This window comes from Sus scrofa, chromosome 7, assembly GCF_054392235.1.
Source record: "Sus scrofa isolate SSC_HxYL_T2T_F1_AM1 chromosome 7, Sscrofa_HxYL_maternal_Yorkshire_Landrace_v2.0, whole genome shotgun sequence".
Taxonomy (NCBI): Eukaryota; Metazoa; Chordata; class Mammalia; order Artiodactyla; family Suidae; genus Sus; species Sus scrofa.
This window is the reverse complement of record NC_139389.1, coordinates 86,292,050-86,311,620: the sequence shown is the minus strand read 5'-3', so window position 1 is coordinate 86,311,620 and position 19,571 is coordinate 86,292,050. Positions and strand designations below refer to the sequence as shown.

Genomic DNA, 19,571 nt, shown 5'->3' with positions numbered 1-19,571 from the left:
AAGAGGAGGCGTGTTAGGAGTTAGCCTTAGAAACATTGGCTTCAGAAAGTAATTTCCTAAAAACTGCGTTTAAATTGAAAAGGAAATAATTTTATTGTAGGTGAAATTCTCTTGCCTTCAATAAGATTCTCCTGTGTTTTCTAGTCTAAATCTCTACTGGTATTGCAACTAGCTACAAGAACTTGTTTTGTTTTGTTTTTGTCCTTTCTTTTTTTAGGGCCACATCCGCAGCATATGGAGGCTCCCCAGGCTAGGGGTGGAATTGGAGCTGTTGCCACTGTCCTACTCCACAGCCACAGCAATGTGGGATTTAAGCAGCCTCTGTGACATACACCACAGTTCATAGCAAGGTGGGATCCTAACCCACCCTGGGGGGCTGGGGATTTTACCTGCATTCTCATGGATGCTAGTCAGACTCGTTACCCCTAACCAGACAGGAATTCCAGCTTTTCTTTTTTGAATTCTTGAAGGGAGTCTTTCCAAATTACTAAAGGAATTTCTCAAGGAGTAACATTTGCATGGTCACACGTGGCAGAAGCTCAGACACCTTAGGAGACATCTGTGTCAATATTTTATCACCAAGGTGATTGACATTTGGCCAAATACATTTCTCTGTGTAACAGCAAAATCTGTTGGCCAAATTGTTCCTCGGCTGCTGCTATTCTTTTATCAAATTTGATGTCAGTATTAGAACTTACCAGAACAATGTGTTTGTCTGTAAATGCATATACAGATGTGACCTTAATTACTAAGTTTCTGGAGTGAGAACTTACCCTTCTGCTTACAAAGGGTACAAAATAAAACTAGCAAAGGAACCAATTAATAGGCATTATAGAAAGAGGGAAGGGGATGACTGCTCTCTGCAATGATCTATAAATAGTAATGCTTTAGACTGCTATATATGGTATGATTTCCAATGGCTCTGGTCTTCAAAAACCAAACACCCATATTACCGTATAACTACCATTCTTCACATGAGGGTGAGAGATCCACTTTCTATAATTCTTCACGACTGTTTAATTCATGCTTCTCATGCCTCCCTTAAAATTGGTAAAATAGTTGAGTATAGGAGGTTATTAGTGCTTTGCATGATACAACTGGACGTCAGATTCAGATCAAAAAGATATACTCTAGGAGTTCCCATTGTGGCTCAGTGGTTAATGAATCTGACCAGGAACCATTAGGTTGCGGGTTCCATCCCTAGCCTTGCTCAGTGGGTTAACAATCTGGCCTTGCCATGAGCTGTGGTGTAGGTTGCAGACTTGGCTCCGATCCTGCGTTGCTGGCTTTGGTGTAGCCCGGCAGCTACAGCTCTGACTTGACCCCTAGTCTGGGAACCTCCATATGCCGTGGGTGCAGCCCTAGACAAGTAAAACAAAAACAAAAACAAACAAAAAAACAAAAAAAAAGATATACTCCAAAATATCAAATTGGTATCCTTTAATGACTCTGAAAGCAACAGCTCTAGATAGGATGTTATCTCTGATCATTGCACTGATACATCCCAGTGACCAAAGATCTTTTTGTTGGTAAAGAAAAACTATACAGAAACTATAAAGTTATATTTACTTTAGTTTTGTTGTCAGTGTGAGGGAACAGGCCAAACTCAACAGCCTCAATCCTTTTTGGAATGAGGTAAGACTTTTCAAAAACAAAACCACAATCAGAGCAATAATCCAAATGCCTTCCAGCTTCCTGTGGTGCAGTGTTAACAATTACTACTACTGCTAGGGGCATTCATTTAATACTACAGTATAAAATAATGTAACTTAAGGAGGCCTCTTCCAATATCTTTGATACAATTCCCTAGAAGGAGAGTATCTACTTATGCTTGGGATACAATCAGAAATGACACATGATATATGAGCAGCTTGGATACATGCATATATTTAATAACAATGAAACAATTAATCAACACCTCCCCCCCCAAAAAAAAGAGAGAGAGAAATTCACAAGACCTTAGTGCTGTAGAAGAGAATGGGGCATCAAGGCAAAATGATACAGCAACTGACCCAGAGGGCTGCATGATGAATAAAGCAAAGGCAAAGTTGACTAGTATTATATGCTCTTGAAAGGGAAAATGGCTAGAGAAGTACCCACTTATTTGACTGCTTGGTAGCTGGCAACCTTGTTGTATGCTGCGTGAAATGGAGGCAAAGAGCCAGGGAAAGGAGAGAGAGGAGAGGAAGAAAAGCAAGATAGAATCTAGAGTAAGCAGATGGAAGAGGCTGAGAGAGAATTACAAAGAGATGACTCTAAGGCCTTTTGTTTCCTTTGCAGCCTAAAATAAACCTGTTCCAAGTCTTTAAGTATGTCAGTCAAATTCAACATCACATGAGTAGCAATGAGTAGCACTAGGCACTGTGAAGAAATGGTGGAGCAAGTGGTTTACAAAAATAAAGGGATAACATGGTTCCTGCTCTCAAGGAGCTTACAACCTATATGGGGAGAAAGGTTCCACACACAAAGCAACTATAAAATATATTTACAAAGTAACATAAATACAAATAAATACACATATGAATAAACATATGAAAGCCAAGGGGTACTGTGTCAATAATTGTTCAGAAGTCCCTATGTCAGGAGAAAAAAAAAATGTGACTTGAGTATAATGTCAGTGGAGAGTAGGGAGTGTGCAAAGGCAGAGACTTGGAAGCAAATATGTCATGTCCAGTTAAGCAGATTAGCTTGATTAGAGCAAAAAGTCTAAATAGGTCTCCTTAAAAAGTGAGTGTGATGAAACAGTAGGAGTCTATTTGGTGAAAGACACTAGACTTACCCATGTTAGGATTGGTCCCTAAAACAAAACGAGCAGGGAAAGATGTTTTTTCTAGGTAATGATATTAAGTGCCCACAGGTCCAGGAGCAATTCTGCTGACCTCAAACGTTTTGTAGTTACTCTGAGACAGAGAAACTAGTAATGGGATGGTGGAGAAGTATTCAGCATCCTTGAGCAGTTCAAGTAGAAGGAATGCCTTCTGTAACAACTCTTACGAAGTGGCAAGTGAAAAAACTCAATGAAATCCCTAGACAGAGGATCTATGACCCAAAAGTCATCCAGATCTCAGTAATCTCAAGTGCTCATGCATTATATTCTAGACCTCTGTTACTAATTCTTGGTGGGGAGTAGATTGTGTATGCTTATAAAAGAATTTATTTTTGAACTACCATGACAATCAGCTTTGATCCTAACACTTTAGAAATTAAAACAGGAGGATGAGGGCCCAAATTCTCCCCTGGTCTTTAAGTGGAAAGGCAAAATATCACACCTTGAAAAGAGGCTTTTCTCAGCCAAAGCAAGTAAGACCTCTTTCTTTAAGCCTATTGATTTGAAGCTGTTCCAGGAAGGAAAAAAAAGTCCAGGCCAGATGTTCAGCAGCAGCCAGAGTCAGATCCCATGTCACGAGTGCTCCGCTGGGAGGCACTGGGTCCCACTGATGTTGAAATACACTGCTGGGGGCCAATCTTGATGCCATTTGCCTATAAAAGAAAAGAGGCAATAGTTCCCACGTCTGTGCAAAAGGAAAGGGGAAAAGGAAAGGAGTAAAAGGAGAAATCGTTAATTATATTTTTTAGAAGCAGATATGGCCTTGGCAGGTAACATGTGCCCTAGCCAGACTGTGGAATAATAATCTGTGACAATAAAGATGAGATGACAAGCTGTGGAATTATAGATCACAAGAAGTGGCTTTTGTGCCCTCCCCCCTTTTTTCAGGGCCGAACTCTTGGTATATGGCAGTTCCCAGGTTACCTGTTGAATAGGAGTTGCAACTGCCAGCCTACACCACAGCCGCAGCAACTTGGGATCCGAGCCACACCTGCTACGTTCACCATACCTCACAGCAATGCCAGATCCTTAACCCACTGAGCGATGCCAGGGATCAAACCTGTGTCCTCATGGATACTAGTCAGATTCATTTCCACTGAGCCACGATAGGAACTCAGTGCCCAATTTGGTTTTTTTCTGTCTTTTGTCTTTTTTTTAGGGCTGCACCCATGGCATATGGAGGTTCCCAGGCTAGGGGTCAGATCAGAGCTACAGCTGCTGGCCTATGCCACAGCCACAGCAACTCAGGATCTGAGCTGTGTCTGTGATCTACACTACAGCTCACAGCAATGCCAGATCCTTAACCCACTGAGCAAAGCCAGGGATCAAACCCAAGTCCTCACAGATACTAGTCAGTTTCTTTAACCCATAAGCCATGACGGACACTCCCTGAGCCCAATTTTAAAGTGACTGTTATAATTAAGTTTTATGGCAGAAGCTATGCAGAAGCAGAATGTAATTAGGTAAGAGTAGGAGGAGGCAAAAGAGAGGTAGCAGCATATTAGCACATAATTCTTTTTGTTTGTTCTGCCCCAAAATTTGCTCTATAGAAATCGCCCTGACGAGCAATTAAGAATCACACCTCCTTGGAGTTCCCATTGTGGCACAGCGGAAATGAATCTGACTAGTGTCCATGAGAACGCAGGTTCTTTTGCTGGCCTCGCTCAGTGGATTGAGGATCCAGTGATGCCAGGAGCTGTGGTATAGGTCAAAGACATGGCTTGGATCCCATGTGGCTGTGGCTGTGGCATAGGCCGGCAGTTGTTGCTCCGATTCGACCACTAGCCTGGAAACTTCCATATACTGCAGGTGTGGCCTTAAAAAAAAAAAAAAAGAATCACACCTCCCACATGCTCTGGAATAGTGAAAAACTGAGGTTGAGAAGAAAACCTCCCATATAAACCTTTTACATCACTAGTAATCTCTTCAAGTATTGGAGGTGTCAGACTTGAGAAAAAATAGAAAATGATGACAGGTTTCTATGCACCTGCATTAAAAAATCAAGTATAGGAGTTCTCGTTGTGGCACAATGCAAATGAATCCGACTAGGAACCATGAGGTTTCGGGTTCGATCCCCGGCCTTGCTCAGTGGGTTAAGGATCTGGCATTGCCATGAGCCGTGGTGTATGTCACACATGTGGCTCAGATCTGATGTTGCTGTGGCTGTAGGCTGGCAGCTACAGCTCCGATTCAACACCTAGTCTGGGAACCTCTATATGCCTTGGGTGCTGCCCTAAAAAGCAAAAATAAAATAAATAAATAAAAATAAAAAATAAAGTACGAATTGGCATAGTTTCAAGTAGTATGATGTTAGACAGGAAATGCTTACATTCTAGGGAGTGTCCTGTCCTGTTTAAGACAAAGCAAAGTTAATTGTCAGCCCCCCACCCTATCTCACCTCATTGTGAACATCAAATAAACCCTGCTGGATCTTCCTATATATTTCTTTGGCTGTGTTAATGAAGGCCTAGAGGAGACATAAATCATAGCATTAGGCTCAAGATTAGCTGGAGAAATTATAAAATGAGAATATCAACATTATCCCTCTTTGGATTTCAAAGGTGAATTAGGAATTAGGAGAATGGAGTAAAAATACAGATGGTCCCCTAAAGCCCTGTAAAAGGCACTGACAGTAGTTTCAGAATGAAAAAAGGGATTCTACAGTATTTTGCTAATGACACAAGATGTACTAGGTTGGCACTCTCTGAAAATAAAATAAATATGCTCTCTTTTCAGCTACTGAAGATATAGTCAACACCGGGCTTAGGAAAGACTATACAGTAGAACCCATAGGATCCTCTAACTAAAGTGATTTACAAGTAACAGTAGTGTCAATCCACACTGAACCAATTAATGTTACCCAATAAAAAAGTAAAATCTTAGGAATTAAGGAAAAAGAAATGGAACAGGGGAGTTCCCATTGTGGCTCAGTGGGTTAAGAATCCGACCAATATCCATGAAGATGTGGGTTCAATCCCTGGCCTCACTAAGTGGGTTAAAGGATCCAGAACTGCCACATGCTGCAGCATAGTTTGCAGATGCAGCTCATATCTGGCGTTACCGTGGATGTGGCTAGCAGCTGTAGCTCTGATTCGACCCCTAGCTCGGGAACTTCCATATGCCTCGGGTTGGGCCCTCAAAAGACATAAAAAAAAAAAGAAAGAAAGAAATGGAATGGAGACCTCCCGCTGTGATGCACTGGGTTAAGAATCCAGATGTAGGAGTTCCTGTCGTGGCTCAGTGGAAACGTATCTGACTAGCATCCATGAGGTTGCAGGTTCAATCCCTGGCCTTGCTCAGTGAGTTAAGGATCTAGCGCTGCTGTGAGCTGTGGTGCAGGTCATAGACGCAGCTCCAATTCAACCCCTAGCCTGGGAACATCCATATGCCATGGGTGGGGCCCTAAAAAGACCAAAAAAAAAAACCCACAGAATCCAGCTGCAGTGGCTCGGGTTGCTGCAGAGGCACAGTTTTGAACCCTGGCCTGGTGCAATGGGTTAAAGGATCTGGAGTTGGGTTCAACCCCAGGCATGGGAACTTCATATGCCTCAGTCTCTAAAAAGGAAAGAAAAAAAAAAAGAAGTGGACCAATTCCCTTAAAGGAGACATACAGCCACTATGACCCCAAGACATCCTATCCTTACCCTTGTCTTATAGAAGAGAATTCTAAATAAAAGGACAAAGATATGGTGTAATCTCTGAAAAGCTTTCCTTAGTTTTTTCCAAATAGTACCTCTTCAACATTGCAGGCTGTTTTGGCCGAAGTTTCCATGAATATAAGTCCATGTTCCCGAGCAAAGGCCTCTCCCTCTTCTCTCTTCACATCCCTACGGGACTCTAGGTCACTACAAGAGATTAATTGAGAGAAAACTAAAAAAAGATCCAAGCGAAAGAAGAAACTCTTGTTCTACAAGATAGCTGTTTCAACTGCCAGTTAATCCATAAAGAATGTAGATCCTGCAAGATGTTCTCCTGTATAGGGTTACCCATTTCTGGAAATTGGTAACTCTATACAGGTCTCTTGGAAAATACTCTTCAGATAGATTCTGGACAGCAGTTGCATGGTTGAGGATAAAACCTTACTCTGCTACAGAGGAAAAGGTTTATAAAAGGTTAGGCAAGCCCTATAGTTACTCAAGGCCTAAACTCTGTGCGTTTTTTTCAAATGAGATCCAGTTGAAGCAAAGGAAAGAAGACGAAAGGGAAACTCCAGTTGCTGGAAAGTAGAAAAGTTCCGGATGTCCCATCCAGTAGTGATAAGTGTCCTCCTCTTTACTGGAATCAATCCACAAAAAGAGAGGGAGCCAGGAATAAGAAGAACACAGTTGCCTCTCACTAGTCTCATTATTAATGTGTATATAATACATAGCAGCCTGCCTCCAGGGAAATGAAGGATTCAGAGAAAATGATACGGATAAAATTAGGGGATGTGAAGACAGTGCTACGGACTGAGAAAGTTAATAAAGTGACATGGAAACACTTTACGAAAGATGGGATAAAAGGCTACAGAATAAAGTAATGATGAACTGTCCGATTTTCATTTTTCAGACAAAAATTTTTTAAGGAAATTTTCATTTGGGAGGATTCCAGCTTTTTTCACCACGAAAAACATATCAAGGAGTAAGTCCATTAAAGAATGACAAATCTGCAAAATGTATATTTCTTATTCATTAGCTGGGTGAACACCAGGGAAGAAGTATCCATCTAAATGGCAACAAATATGTACCTCTAGCCCAGACCCTGCTCTAAGCTCCAGATGTGCTTGTTCATTTGTTGGTTCTTCATTTCCACTCGGATGTATTAACAAGCATCTCATGTGGACATCAAATTGAAATGTGATCTTTTTCCCCCAAACTGATTTTGTCCCAGGCTTCTACATCTCCCCATAAAAGGGATAAGTCAAAAACCAAGACACCTTTTCCTCCTTCACTTCAAATACCCAATCCACCCCAAAGCGAGGTACATTCTAAAATGTACCCTGGAGTTCCCGTCATGGCGCAGTGGTTAACGAATCCGATTAGGAACCATGAGGTTGCGGGTTCGGTCCCTGCCCTTGCTCAGTGGGTTAACAATCCCGAGTTGCCGTGAGCTGTGGTGTAGGTTGAAGACACGGCTCGGATCCCGCGTTGCTGTGGCTCTGGCGTAGGCCAGTGGCTGCAGCTTCGATTCGACCCCTAGCCTGGGAACCTCCATATGCTGCGGGAGCGGCCCAAATAAACAGCAAAAACAAAAATAAAATAAAATAAAATAAAATGTACCTTAAAATCACCCTTTCTCTCTCTCCAGTGTCATCAACCTAGTCCAATCCACCACTCCCTCTCACTTGGACTACTTTAACCCTTGCTCCCCTCCAGGGAGCAAAATCTGATCAAGCCACTTCTCTGCTTAAAACTCTTATATGCTTACTACTGTATTTAGGAAAGTCTGTAAGGGCTACAAGATCTGGCTCCTGCCTTGTTTTCCAACCTCGTCTTGTACCATTCCCCTTTGATTCAGTACAACCATACCACATTTCTTTCAACATTATATACCTGCCAAGCTTCTTCCCAGTTTAAGGCTTTCATAGAGTTTATTACTCTTATTTGGTACCTTTTTTTTTTTTAAATCTTTGCAAAAAACTGAGCTTTTGACCATCCATATTCCAGTTTAAATATCATTCTTAATCAAAAATATGTACCCTGTTGCTCTTTTAATGGTGCCCTTTCTTTTTCCTTCACTGCATTTATTCACAATTTGTAATCAGATACAAGTCATTTTATATTTAATAATTTCTGTCCCCACTAGACTGTAAGCTCCAAAGGAGCGGGGGTGGGACTGTTTCCACCTGGCACACTCAGGGTCTGGCACAGTGTCTAGGACATAGTAGCTTTTCCATGAACTGGTTGAACCAATAAACAAGCACAATTAGGCTGTGGCCACGGGTCTCAAACAGTGCACCCTAGGGAGTACTAGAAACTCATAAGGATGCCATAGATTACTTTCAATATTCAAGGGAAACACAGCAACACTCAACATCAGAACACCACATGACTATAACCTTTAATACAGTTGGCAGTGTCAACATTAGATCACGACAGACTCCATTCAACATTTGTACATCTTTGTGGAACTGAGTTTTTTGGTAGTTGTTGTGACAGGAAGCAAGTACCACACAAAAATCAATTTGAAACAGAAAGGAGAGTGGCAGTGTCCAATCTTGATTCTAAGGTTTGAGTAGCTATGCACTAGGCACACACAGGTCACTGGTAAATAACTATGGCTATTTAAGAATGAAATAAAAAATTATTTTTCTCTTTTCATTTAGTAGCTAGTAAGTCATTAGGACAAAATACATGTTACATTGTTTAGCCCTAACTACTTAATAACAAAACTGCCAGGTATGTCTTTTGGCCTATGGGCCCCACAGGAAACTTACTGAGAATAACAAGCGATGGTGAATGTGTGGAGAAACCAAAACCCTTGTGCATTGCTGGTAGTAATGTTAAGTGGTTCAGCTGCTATAGAAAACAGTATGGCAGACCTCAAAAAAATTAAACAGAATTACCATAAGATCCAGCAATTCCACTCCTGGGTGAATTCCCTAAAGAACTGAAAAGAATCCAGACACCTTCACACCCACATTGACAAGAACCATTATTCACGACAGTCAAAAGGTAGAAGGAACCTGGAGTTCCCGTCATGGCTCAGTGGTTAATGAACCCAACTAGTATCCATGAAGACCCGGGTTTGATCCCTGGCCTTGCTCAGTGGGTTGGGGATTTGGCATTGCCGTGAGCTGTGGTGTAGGTCGCAGACACGGCTCAGATCTCGCGTTGCTGTGGCTCTGGAGTACACCAGCGGCTGCAGCTCCAATTTATCCCCTAGCCTGGGAACCTCCCTATGCCAGGGGGCTGCCCTAAAAAGACAAAAGGCAAAAAAAAAAAAAGTAGAAGGAACCCAAGTGTCCATCAATGGATGAATAAACAAAATGTAGTAAATACATATAATGGATTACTATCTAGCCTTAAAAAGGAAGGAAATACTGATGTATGCTACAATACGGATAAATCTTGAGGATGTTACGCTAAATGAAATAAACCAGTAAAAAAAAGGATAAATATTGCATGATTCCACTTATATGAGGTGCCTACAGTGGTCAACTTCATAGAGACAGAAAACAGAATGGTGGTTGCTAGGGGCTGGTGAGATGAGATATATGGAGTCAATATTTATGGGAACAGAGTCAGTTGGAGAAGATGATAAAACTCTGGAGATGGATGGTGATAATGGTTCCAGAACAATGTAAAGATAGTTAATGCCACAGAATGGCACACTTAAAAAGGGCAAATTTTACGTTACGTATATTTTTAGCACAATAATTTTTTTTAAACTGTGACACTAAATGTACCTAAACTAAAAAAGTTTGAGACCCAAATGATTCAAGTTTCACAGAGTACCTAGATGACTCCTGGAACTTATTATTTATACTAATAAAATTTTACCTCTTATTCCCAATCAGCATGATAACCATGTTGGAGCTAGAGTGCTGCCGGGCATCCTCTAACCATGAGGTCAGGTGGTTGAAGGTTTCACGCCTAAGGCAGAAAAGATTAGAAAGTGGGTCAGAGCCCTATTTCAAAATGCCCAAGCAATTTCAAATGTATGGGAAAAGGGGGAAAGTTACATGTGTAAAGAAAAATATTGAGAGTCCACTCCTCTTTAACATTCTCTTTAACACTAACAATCAGTAGATAGGAAAAAAAGATTTTGCAAACAAAGGAAAGACTCTCCCTGCCACGCACCAGATCTGACTCACCTTGTAATGTCGTACACCAGCAGTGCTCCCGCTGCTCCCCTGTAGTATGAACGGGTGATAGAACGGAAGGATTCTTGCCCAGCCTTTCCCAGCAACATGACAACAAAAGAATCCCAACAAAACCGAGTTATTTCCAGAGAAATGACTTGATCACATACCACTCTAATGCAAAGGACTTAATTTTATTTATTTATTTATTTGCCTATTTAGGGCCACACCCTTGGCATATGGAAGTTCCCAGGCCAGGGGCTGAATCGGAGCTACAGCTGCCGGCCTACACCACAGCCGCAGCAATGCCAGATCCCCAACCCACTGAGTAAGGCCAGGGATTGAACCCAAGTCCTCATGAACACATTCAGGTTTGTTACCACTGAGCCATGACGGGAACTCCGAAGGACTTAATTTTAAAGGAGAACTTTTATTAAGACAAGAGAATTAGGGAAAGGAAACCTGACTGCTCGGGGAGAAGCCCAGGTGGGAACTCAGTATTTTTCAATTAGTGTGCAATTGATATTCTGGGTGGGTCAATTCTTCCTGTAAGACTGTCCATCAAACTGCTGAACATTTCTGGCTCCCCATCACCGAATGTCAGCAGTGTCCCACAGTCAGTGTGACAATCAAAGAAATTCATATACATTTCCCAACATCCTCTAGGAGGGAACTGGAAATACAACTAGAAATCCAGAGTATTTTCAATCCCATATGATGTTGAACATGTAACATTCACCTTTCTTTTTTTCTTTTTTTTTTTTTTTTTTAGGGCTGCTGGAGCTGCAGCTACTGACCTACACCACAGCCACAGCAACACCAGATCCAAGCCGTGTCTATAACCTACACCACAGGTCACTGCAACGCCAGATCCTTAACCCAATGAGCAGGGCCAAAGATCAAACCTGCGTCCTCACAGATGCTAGTCAGGTTCACTTCCACTGCACTAAAATGGAACCCTAACCTTACTTTTCTGTTTCTATTCCTTTCTCTATAAAAAGGAACATTATTTTAGAATGCCAATGCCCTGTCTAATGGAAGTTTCATTCCAATGGATCAATGTAGAAAATCAGATACAAAGCACTTAAAGTGGGCATTTGCCAATTGATCTTTAAAGTGTTCCACTGAGAGTTCCCACCATGGCACAGTGGGTTAAGAATTTGACTGCAGTGACTCCAGGCACTGTGGAGGATTCGGTTTGATCCCTGGCCCTGAGCCACACTGCAGCATAGCTTGCAGCTGTGGTTCAGATTCAATCCCTGGCCTGGGAACTTCCTTATGCTGTGGAAATAAATAAAAACGAATAAATGAATTAATTTTAAAAAATTAAAGTGTTCCACTAATAAAGGCATGACTACCAAGATGTCCCTTGCTGGGATCTTGACACGGCAAATAGGATTAAGAAACAGGGAAAGAAGCCCAGGACAAAGTTTTCCAAAAAAAAAAAATCCAGCTGTTTATACTCTAATCTCATTTCCAATTGAGGCCAAGATATTAAATTTTATCTATAACTGAGCAATTCATTAATGCCAACATATACTGGATACTTTTGCTTTTTTTTTTGTTTGTTTTTTTAGGGCCACACTCTTGGCACATGGAGGCTCCTAGGCTAGGGGTTGAATCAGGGCTGTAGCCGCTGGCCTACACCATAGCCGCAGCCATGCCAGAGCTGAGCCATGTCTGTGACCTACACCAGAGCTCAGGGCAATACCAGATCCCCAACCCACTGAGCGAGGCCAGGGATTGAACAAGTCCTCATGGATGCTAGTCAGACCTGCCTCCACTGAGCCACAACAGGAATTCCCTACTTTTGCTTTCTTGATGGGATAAATTTTGGAGTTTCTTCCTCAGAGGAAGCAAAATCTTCTAAATATGAATACCCTGGGCACTCAATCTACCGTATCAGAAAAGTTTTACATTCTTGAAACTGTTTATCCTCATATCCCTACAGCAAGTTAGAAAGGAAGACTACTGTTCATAATTTAAAGACATAAAAACTAAGATGTGGACTGGGAAAATAAAGTGTTTCCACAGTATAATAATAGTGATGATACTAATAATAACACAAATGGGAAAAATCAGCCTCAAAAGGGTAAGTCCAGTAACTTGCCAAAAGTTGTTAATTCTATAAATGCTGAATTCATCATTTAAACCTAGGAACTTAGTACTTCATGACACAAAAGTCTGTTTTATGTCATATAATCTAAACCCAGATTTGAAGATGAGAAGAGTGTTTCTGTACAATAATTCTAGGGTTACTTTTCCAACAAGGTAAGAATTTCTTATTATAAGAATCACACAAACATTTTAATGAGTTGCATACCTGTTAGAACATCAAAATGTACAAACAATTGTAAAGAACTTTGTTGGTAATATTAACAATACGTTAAGTTTTTTTGTTTTTTTTTTTTTTTTGGTCTTTTTGCTATTTCTTGGGCCGCTCCTGCGGCATATGGAGGTTCCCAGGCTAGGGGTCTAATTGGAGCTGTAGCCACCGGCCTACGCCAGAGCCACAGCAACTCGGGATCCAAGCCACATCTGCAACCTACACCATAGCTCACGGCAACGCCGGATCGTTAACCCACTGAGCAAGGGCAGGGACCGAACCAGCAACCTCATGGTTCCTAGTCGGATTCGTTAACCACTGCGCCACGACAGGAACTCCTAATACGTTAAGATTTAAAATAAGATTTTTCCCTTCAAGAGCTCACTTAAATTTTATTTATTCCCTAGTAGTTTTACATCTTATATTATTTGATTCCTGGAGTTCCCACTGTGGCTCAGCAGTAACGAACCCGACTAAGATCCATGAGGATACAGGTTGAATCCCTGGCCTAGCTCAATGGGTTAAGGATCTAGCGTTGTCATAAGCTTGGTATAGGTTGCAGATGAGGCTCAGATCCGGCATTGCTGTGGCTGTAGTGTAGGCTGGCAGTTGTAGCTCTGATTCGTCCCCTAGCCTGGAAACTTCCAGATGCCACAGATGAGGCCCCCAAAATAAGTAAATAAATAATTTGATTACTGTTTAGCTTTCATCTTACTTTCCCTCTCCTGCTATGGTTGAAAGTCCCTTCCTGCTCTGTGGCTTTCTAGGAACTAAGGAAAAGGAACTAAAAGGGAAAGTCTGAGGGAGGCCTGTGAGATGGATGAATCATATGGTAACACTTAACTTTTACTCCCAGTCCATCCCTCTCCCCGCCCCCAGAAAATGCTTTTTCTTTCCTGCTTTTATATGGTCAAAGCTGTGGCATATGGAGGTTCCCAGACTAGGGGTCCAATCAGAGCTGCAGCTGCCAGCCTATGCCACAACCATAGCAATGCCAGGTCTGAGCATTGCTGGCAACCTACAGCACAGCTCAGGGCAAGGTGGGATCTTTTAACCCACTGAGCGAGGACAGGGATCGAATCTGTATCCTCATGAACACTAGTCGGATTCTTAAGGATCTCACGTTGCTGTGAGCTGTGGTATAGGATGCAGACATGGCTCAGATCCTGTGTTGCTGTGGCTGTGATGTAGGCCAGCAGCTGCAGCTCCGATTCAACCCTTAGCCTAGGAACGTCCATATATGCTGCACATGCAGCCCTAAAAATCAAACAAACAAAAAAAAATCAAATTGCTTTACTTCTACATCTCAGTCCAGTTCCTGAATGAAAGTTCGAGCGCCAACAAGCTAGAGAGAGTGAGCTGTTCAATTTGGTTCCCAGTCTGCATGAGTCTTAGGTATCTTTGTTCATCCCCAGTAAAAAACAATCTGAAGCAGCAAAGAATTAAGTGGAGATTTGATAAAGAGAATTAACAGCTTTCTAATTTCTCCCAAGTGGAAGCAGCATATTATGTATAATTTCAAGATATATAGTTTAAAGTACCCATTCCTACAAAGTCAGATAGGCTCATTTCCTAAGAATTAAAATGCATTCCAAAGTGAATTACAAATGAATTTGGGATTATTTAATCAATATTTTTACTAGAACAAACTCATACATTACTTGGGTAATTTATTTATTTATTTTTTTCTTTTGGGCGTAGCTTTTGGGGCCAGGGATTGAATTTGCGCCACAGTAGTGACCCAAGCCACTGCAGTGACAACACTGGATCCTTAACCCACCGCACCACCAGGGGAACTCCCTTGAGTAATTTAAAACAAAAAGATTTGGCATTCCAAATTTGTAACTGTGACAGATAAAAATTTCCCTCTCTTTTTTTTTTTGTCTTTTTGCCATTTCTTGGGACACTCCCGCGGCATATGGGGGTTCCCAGGCTAGGGGTCGAATCAGAGCTATAGCTGCCAGCCTACGCCAGAACCACAGCAATGTGGGATCCCAGCCGCGTCTGCAACCTACACCACAGCTCACGGCAAAGTCAGATCGTTAACCCACTCCACTGAGAGAGGCCAGGGATCGAACCCGCAACCTCATGGTTCCTAGTCGGATTCGTTAACCACTGAGCCACGATGGGAACTCCTTTCCCTCTCTCTTTGATTGCACGCTTCCCCTACTCTTATCTCTACCACAGCCACACCATCATATCCCTTCACCCCTGTATCAGCCTCTACTGTTATATTTGGAACCACAATATTTTTGCTTTCTCTCACCGTGTCCCAGATTTGCAGTTTGATTTGTTTTCCATCGATGTTGACCATACGCGCCCCAAATTCCACACCTGTCAGGAAAAAACCAAGAGAAAGAATGTGATTCTCATGAACAACATCCATGTTGACTGTGAGACTTGTGCTTTTCCTCAGTGTGATAATGACTCACCCTCTGTTTGCACTCAGCGCCACTAAGCCCATTATGGCTGCCTATTTGCTACAATTAATTCTGTGTTCCTTGAAGTTTTATTTGTTTTCTAAAATTAAAAACTGTGTTCTAGGTGATAACAACCTTAAGAATATAACCAAAAAGCAGACATAGGGATAAAACTAATAAAGAAGTCAAATAGGAAAGGCGACAAATTTTTAGAATTATTATTATTGTTGTTGTTATTATTACTACTATTGGCTAGGCCTGCAGGGTGCAGAAATTCCCAGGCCAGAGATTGAACCTGAGCCACAGCAATGACAATGTGAGATCCTTAACTGCTAGGCCACCAGGGAACTCCTAGCAATATTATTTAATATTTAACTTTGATTAGGTAATGTTTAATTTTGTAACTTTTTTTTTTTTTTTTTTTTTTTTTGCTTTTCAGGGCCACACCCGTGGCATATGGAGGTTCCCAGGCTAGGGGTCTAATCAGAGTTACAGCTGCCGGCCTACACTACAGCTACAGCAATGCCACATCCAAGCCTCATCTGAGACCTACACCACAGCTCACAACACCAGATCCTTAACCCACTGGGCAAGGCCAGGGATTGAATCCGCAACCTCATGGTTCCTAGTCAGATTCATTTCCACTGTGCCACGATGGGAACTTCTAATTTTGTAACTTTCTTAAAAACTTCTAAAATTTTTGAAAATATTTTGTAATATTTTCTCAAAGTCACTCTCTAGTGCTCTGTATGAAACAATATTTCTTTTTTGCAATTCTAGAAGTTCTGTTTGAGAAAACAGCCTATCAAAGAAATAGGTTCTCAAGAATGAAACATTTCAAATCTCCAATAATTCCCAGAGTTCATCAGAAAACAGTCTTCCTCATAAAAGCATAGAAACAGACTGAATAAAGGTTTTGGTTTATCTTGAATTCATCTTTTTTCAAGGTAATGTCAGGACAAAACTTAAAAATCAACTTATATTAAAAAATACCTGGAGTTCCCGTCGTGGCGCAGTGGTTAATGAATCCGACTAGGAACCATGAGGTTGCGGGTTCGGTCCCTGCCCTTGCTCAGTGGGTTAACAATCCCGCGTTGCCATGGGAGCTGTGGTGTAGGTTGCAGGTGCGGCTCGGATCCAGCATTGCTGTGGCTCTGGCGTAGGCCGGTGGCTACAGCTCCGATTCGACCCCTAGCCTGGGAACCTCCATATGCCGCAGGAGCGGCCCAAGAAATAGCAAAAAAAGACAAAAAAAAAAAACAAAAAAAAAACAACCCTGATCATAAGTCAGACAATTTGTTCTATTTTCTATTTTTATAAAGTATTTCACTCCAGGAATTCTGAATTCCAAGAAACAAAGAGCACAAATCTAGCTTCTGCTAGTCAGTGGCTCCAGGCACAGTATATCCAGAATCTCTCTCAACTCTTAAGTTCTGCACTCAATAAAGCAGATTTAAAAAAAAAAAAAAAAAAAGGTTTCTTACTACTCTAGACTGCTTCATCAAGAAGAGTGATAGTGGAATTTGTTGTGGCTCAGTGGTAAGAAACCCAACTAGCATCCATGAGGACTCCAGTTTGATCCCTGGCCCTGCTCAATGTGTTAAGGACATGGCATTGCTGTGAATGAGGTTGCAGATTTGGTGATGCTGTGTCTGTGGTGTAGGCCAGCAGCTGCAGCTCCAATTGGAGCCCTAGCCTGGGAACTTCCATATGCCAAATGTGCAGGCCTAAAATGACAAAAATAAAAGAATAAGTAAATAGTCACTATTTTTTTTTTCTTTCTGGACAACAGGAATGGAATTTCAATGCGGAAGAATTATAAAATAACTTAAAAAATAAATACATTCTCCTGTGGTGCAGCAGGTTAAGGATCCAGTGTTGTCACTCCAGCAGCTTTGAGTTGCTGCTGTGGCTCAGGTTTGATCCCTGGGCTGGAAATTTTCACATGCTGAGGGTGCAGCCAAAAAAAAAAAAAAAAACCACCATGACCAAAAACTTGTTTCCTCTTATGCAACTTCCTCTAATTATGCACTCAGAGACCCTTATATTTTGCACATATTTTCAACCCAACTGCCTTGTTTATCTTGGTAAAGAAGACTGAATTCAGAAAGAAACAGACCCTATATAAGACTTTAGTAAAAACTTGATCACTTCATCCCTCCACTTTAAAACTTGTCACTTGCTCTCGTTATCTTCAGGTGTTTCAAAACTTCATCCCTAATATATTCTCTAGCCTTAAATCTTGCTACTCTTGTCTTTAAACTCCATGCTCCGCCATATTAAATTACTTTCAGTTTTCCAAAGGTAGCCTGATCTCTGTCATTCCTGAGACTTTGCATTTGTTAATATCCTCTTGCCCTGATGACTTTTCCTTCATCTTTGTAACCCCTTTGCCTGGCTGACTCCTACTCATTCTTTCATTTTTAGCCTTTCAATAGATGTGGCAGACTCTTCTCTCCTTTTACAGTAAGAATTTACTTGTCAATATCTGCCCCCAGCCCTACCTCCAACAATGGCGCTTTCAATGTAGGCACAATCTTTGCATTGTTGAGCACTTTATCAAGGAGTTTCTAGTCGTGGCTCAGCTGTTAATGACTAGTATCCATGAGGACTCAGGTTTGATCTCTGAGGTTTGCTCAGCAGGTTAGGGATCCTGCATTGCCATAAGCTGTGGTGTGGGTCACAGATGCGGCTAGGATCCCGCGCGTTGCTGTGGCTGTGGTGTAGGCTGGCAGCTACAGCTCTGATTGGACCCCTAGCCTGGGAACCTCCATATGTGTGGGCGAGGCCCTAAAAAGACCAAAAAAAAAAAAAAGCACTGTATCATTAGCACCTTGCACAGTATGGTTGGTTGTTCACTTAATAACTATTTGCAAAAATCTTCTCCTGTTGATTTTTCCTCTAAATCCTTTTTGAACCCCATCAGCTATTTGGGTTCTGAGTAAGTCCTTGGGAGTAGTGGCAGCTTCAGACTTCCAAAAGGGGGGGACTTGGAAGTGGCAATCTGGTAAGAATGGGAAATCAGGCTTTTATTCAGAAACATCTGCAAGGAAGGCTAGTTTAACACATATATTCTTTATTTGGGCTGGGGTTATGGAGATATGAAAGGGGATGTATAGGCCCCAGCAGGCTATAGCTAATTTCAAATGTGTGAAGACATTCATATGTCCCAGTATCACCAGTTTGTTTTTGGAACTCGATCATACTCTTTTCTTTAAAGGAAAAGTTACTCGCTTCATCTACCTTTTAATTTTAAGTCTGGGATGGCTCTTCAGTGTGCTTATTCTTCTCCCACACACACACAAAATCTATATAGTAATTACTTTGAAAAACACGTGAAGTTCGCACTAATTTACCGCAAAACAAGGTTAGTTTCTGAATAAGTAATTCCGCTTTAGTGGGATTTTCCGTAAGCATACAAATTACATTTTGGGGAAAAAAATCCTACAGGCAGCTAATCCACACCTCCATACTCAACTCTTAGTTACTTTTCAATTATTTACTCCCAATTACACTACTCCCCATTTATCAGCATTTGATTAGAGACTCAATGTAACTTTGGACTAGTTCAAAAAGTAGGGCAGGTAATGTTTTACTTTGAACACTAAAAGCTGCTAAATTTCCACTTCAGGTAATCAGATTTCATAATCTACTTTAAGACAGGTAATATGTACTTACCTATTGTGAGGTCGTGGACCGGCTGGAACCGCTTGTCTGTAAACTGCAGGAGGAGACATGACTTCCCCACACCTGAAAAAGGAGGACGTGGGTTCTAGCAGTTACACGGCAGGGGAACAGTCCAAAGTCGGGGCATCAGGGACTGGGGAAGGGGAGCCCCAAGCCCCGAGCCCCGCCCCCGGCCGGCCGCCCCGCCCCCGCCCGCTCCTCACTTAATGGCCCAGCCCACTAAATGAGCCCCGCCCCCAAGACCCGATTTGGGCCCTTCGGATTCCCGCCCCTGCCTGAGAGCTGTTGTCTGCGGGTTACCTGTGTCCCCGATGATGATGTACTTGAAGAGATAAGCATAAGTCATGGTCCCGTTTCCTCTGGATTCCGGGTCCGCCCGACTTCTACAGCCACTTACCTCCGGCCTCTCTAGCCACGCAATCTACGGACCTCCGGTCCCTTCTAGCCCAGATCACGTCTCTATTGCTCTCCCTCGAAATCCTCTTTCAGTCGGAGCGACGGTAATACCCAGATACCACCTCCGGCGGC

At 42.0% G+C, this 19,571-nt stretch overlaps 1 protein-coding gene across 4 annotated transcripts; it reads right to left on the bottom strand.

Annotated features, from left to right (window-relative positions):
- Positions 1 to 1,425: 1,425 nt before the first annotated feature.
- Positions 1,426 to 19,428, bottom strand: RAB2B (RAB2B, member RAS oncogene family). Of its 4 annotated transcripts, XM_013978245.3 has the most exons (8): positions 19,344 to 19,428; positions 19,035 to 19,106; positions 15,203 to 15,270; positions 10,623 to 10,705; positions 10,309 to 10,401; positions 6,561 to 6,672; positions 5,226 to 5,294; positions 1,426 to 3,480 (listed from the first exon to the last, which is right to left on the bottom strand). In XM_013978245.3, exons 1-8 carry the CDS (start codon positions 19,387 to 19,389, stop codon positions 3,373 to 3,375), a joined length of 651 nt encoding a protein of 216 aa, XP_013833699.1. In that variant the 5' UTR covers positions 19,390 to 19,428; the 3' UTR covers positions 1,426 to 3,372. The 4 variants fall into 4 exon arrangements, 2 of the variants coding, with proteins under 2 accessions (XP_013833699.1, XP_013833700.1); XM_013978246.3 differs by lacking the exon at positions 5,226 to 5,294; XR_014810907.1 differs by lacking the exons at positions 1,426 to 3,480; positions 5,226 to 5,294; positions 6,561 to 6,672; positions 10,309 to 10,401; positions 10,623 to 10,705 and adding an exon at positions 11,351 to 13,900 and having other exon boundaries at positions 14,297 to 15,270.
- Positions 19,429 to 19,571: the final 143 nt, after the last annotated feature.

Bases quoted from the DNA above. Each gene is read 5' to 3' on its own strand.
- RAB2B (XM_013978245.3), bottom strand. From the start codon at position 19,389: ATGACTTATGCTTATCTCTTCAAGTACATCATCATCGGGGACACAG. The intron at 10,402-10,622 runs GTGAGTCAGATC...TTTCTGCCTTAG, and splicing joins CTGGTGTACGACATTACAAG to GCGTGAAACCTTCAACCACC. The intron at 3,481-5,225 runs GTGAGATAGGGT...TTTCTTTTATAG, and splicing joins TATTTGATGTTCACAATGAG to GCAAATGGCATCAAGATTGG.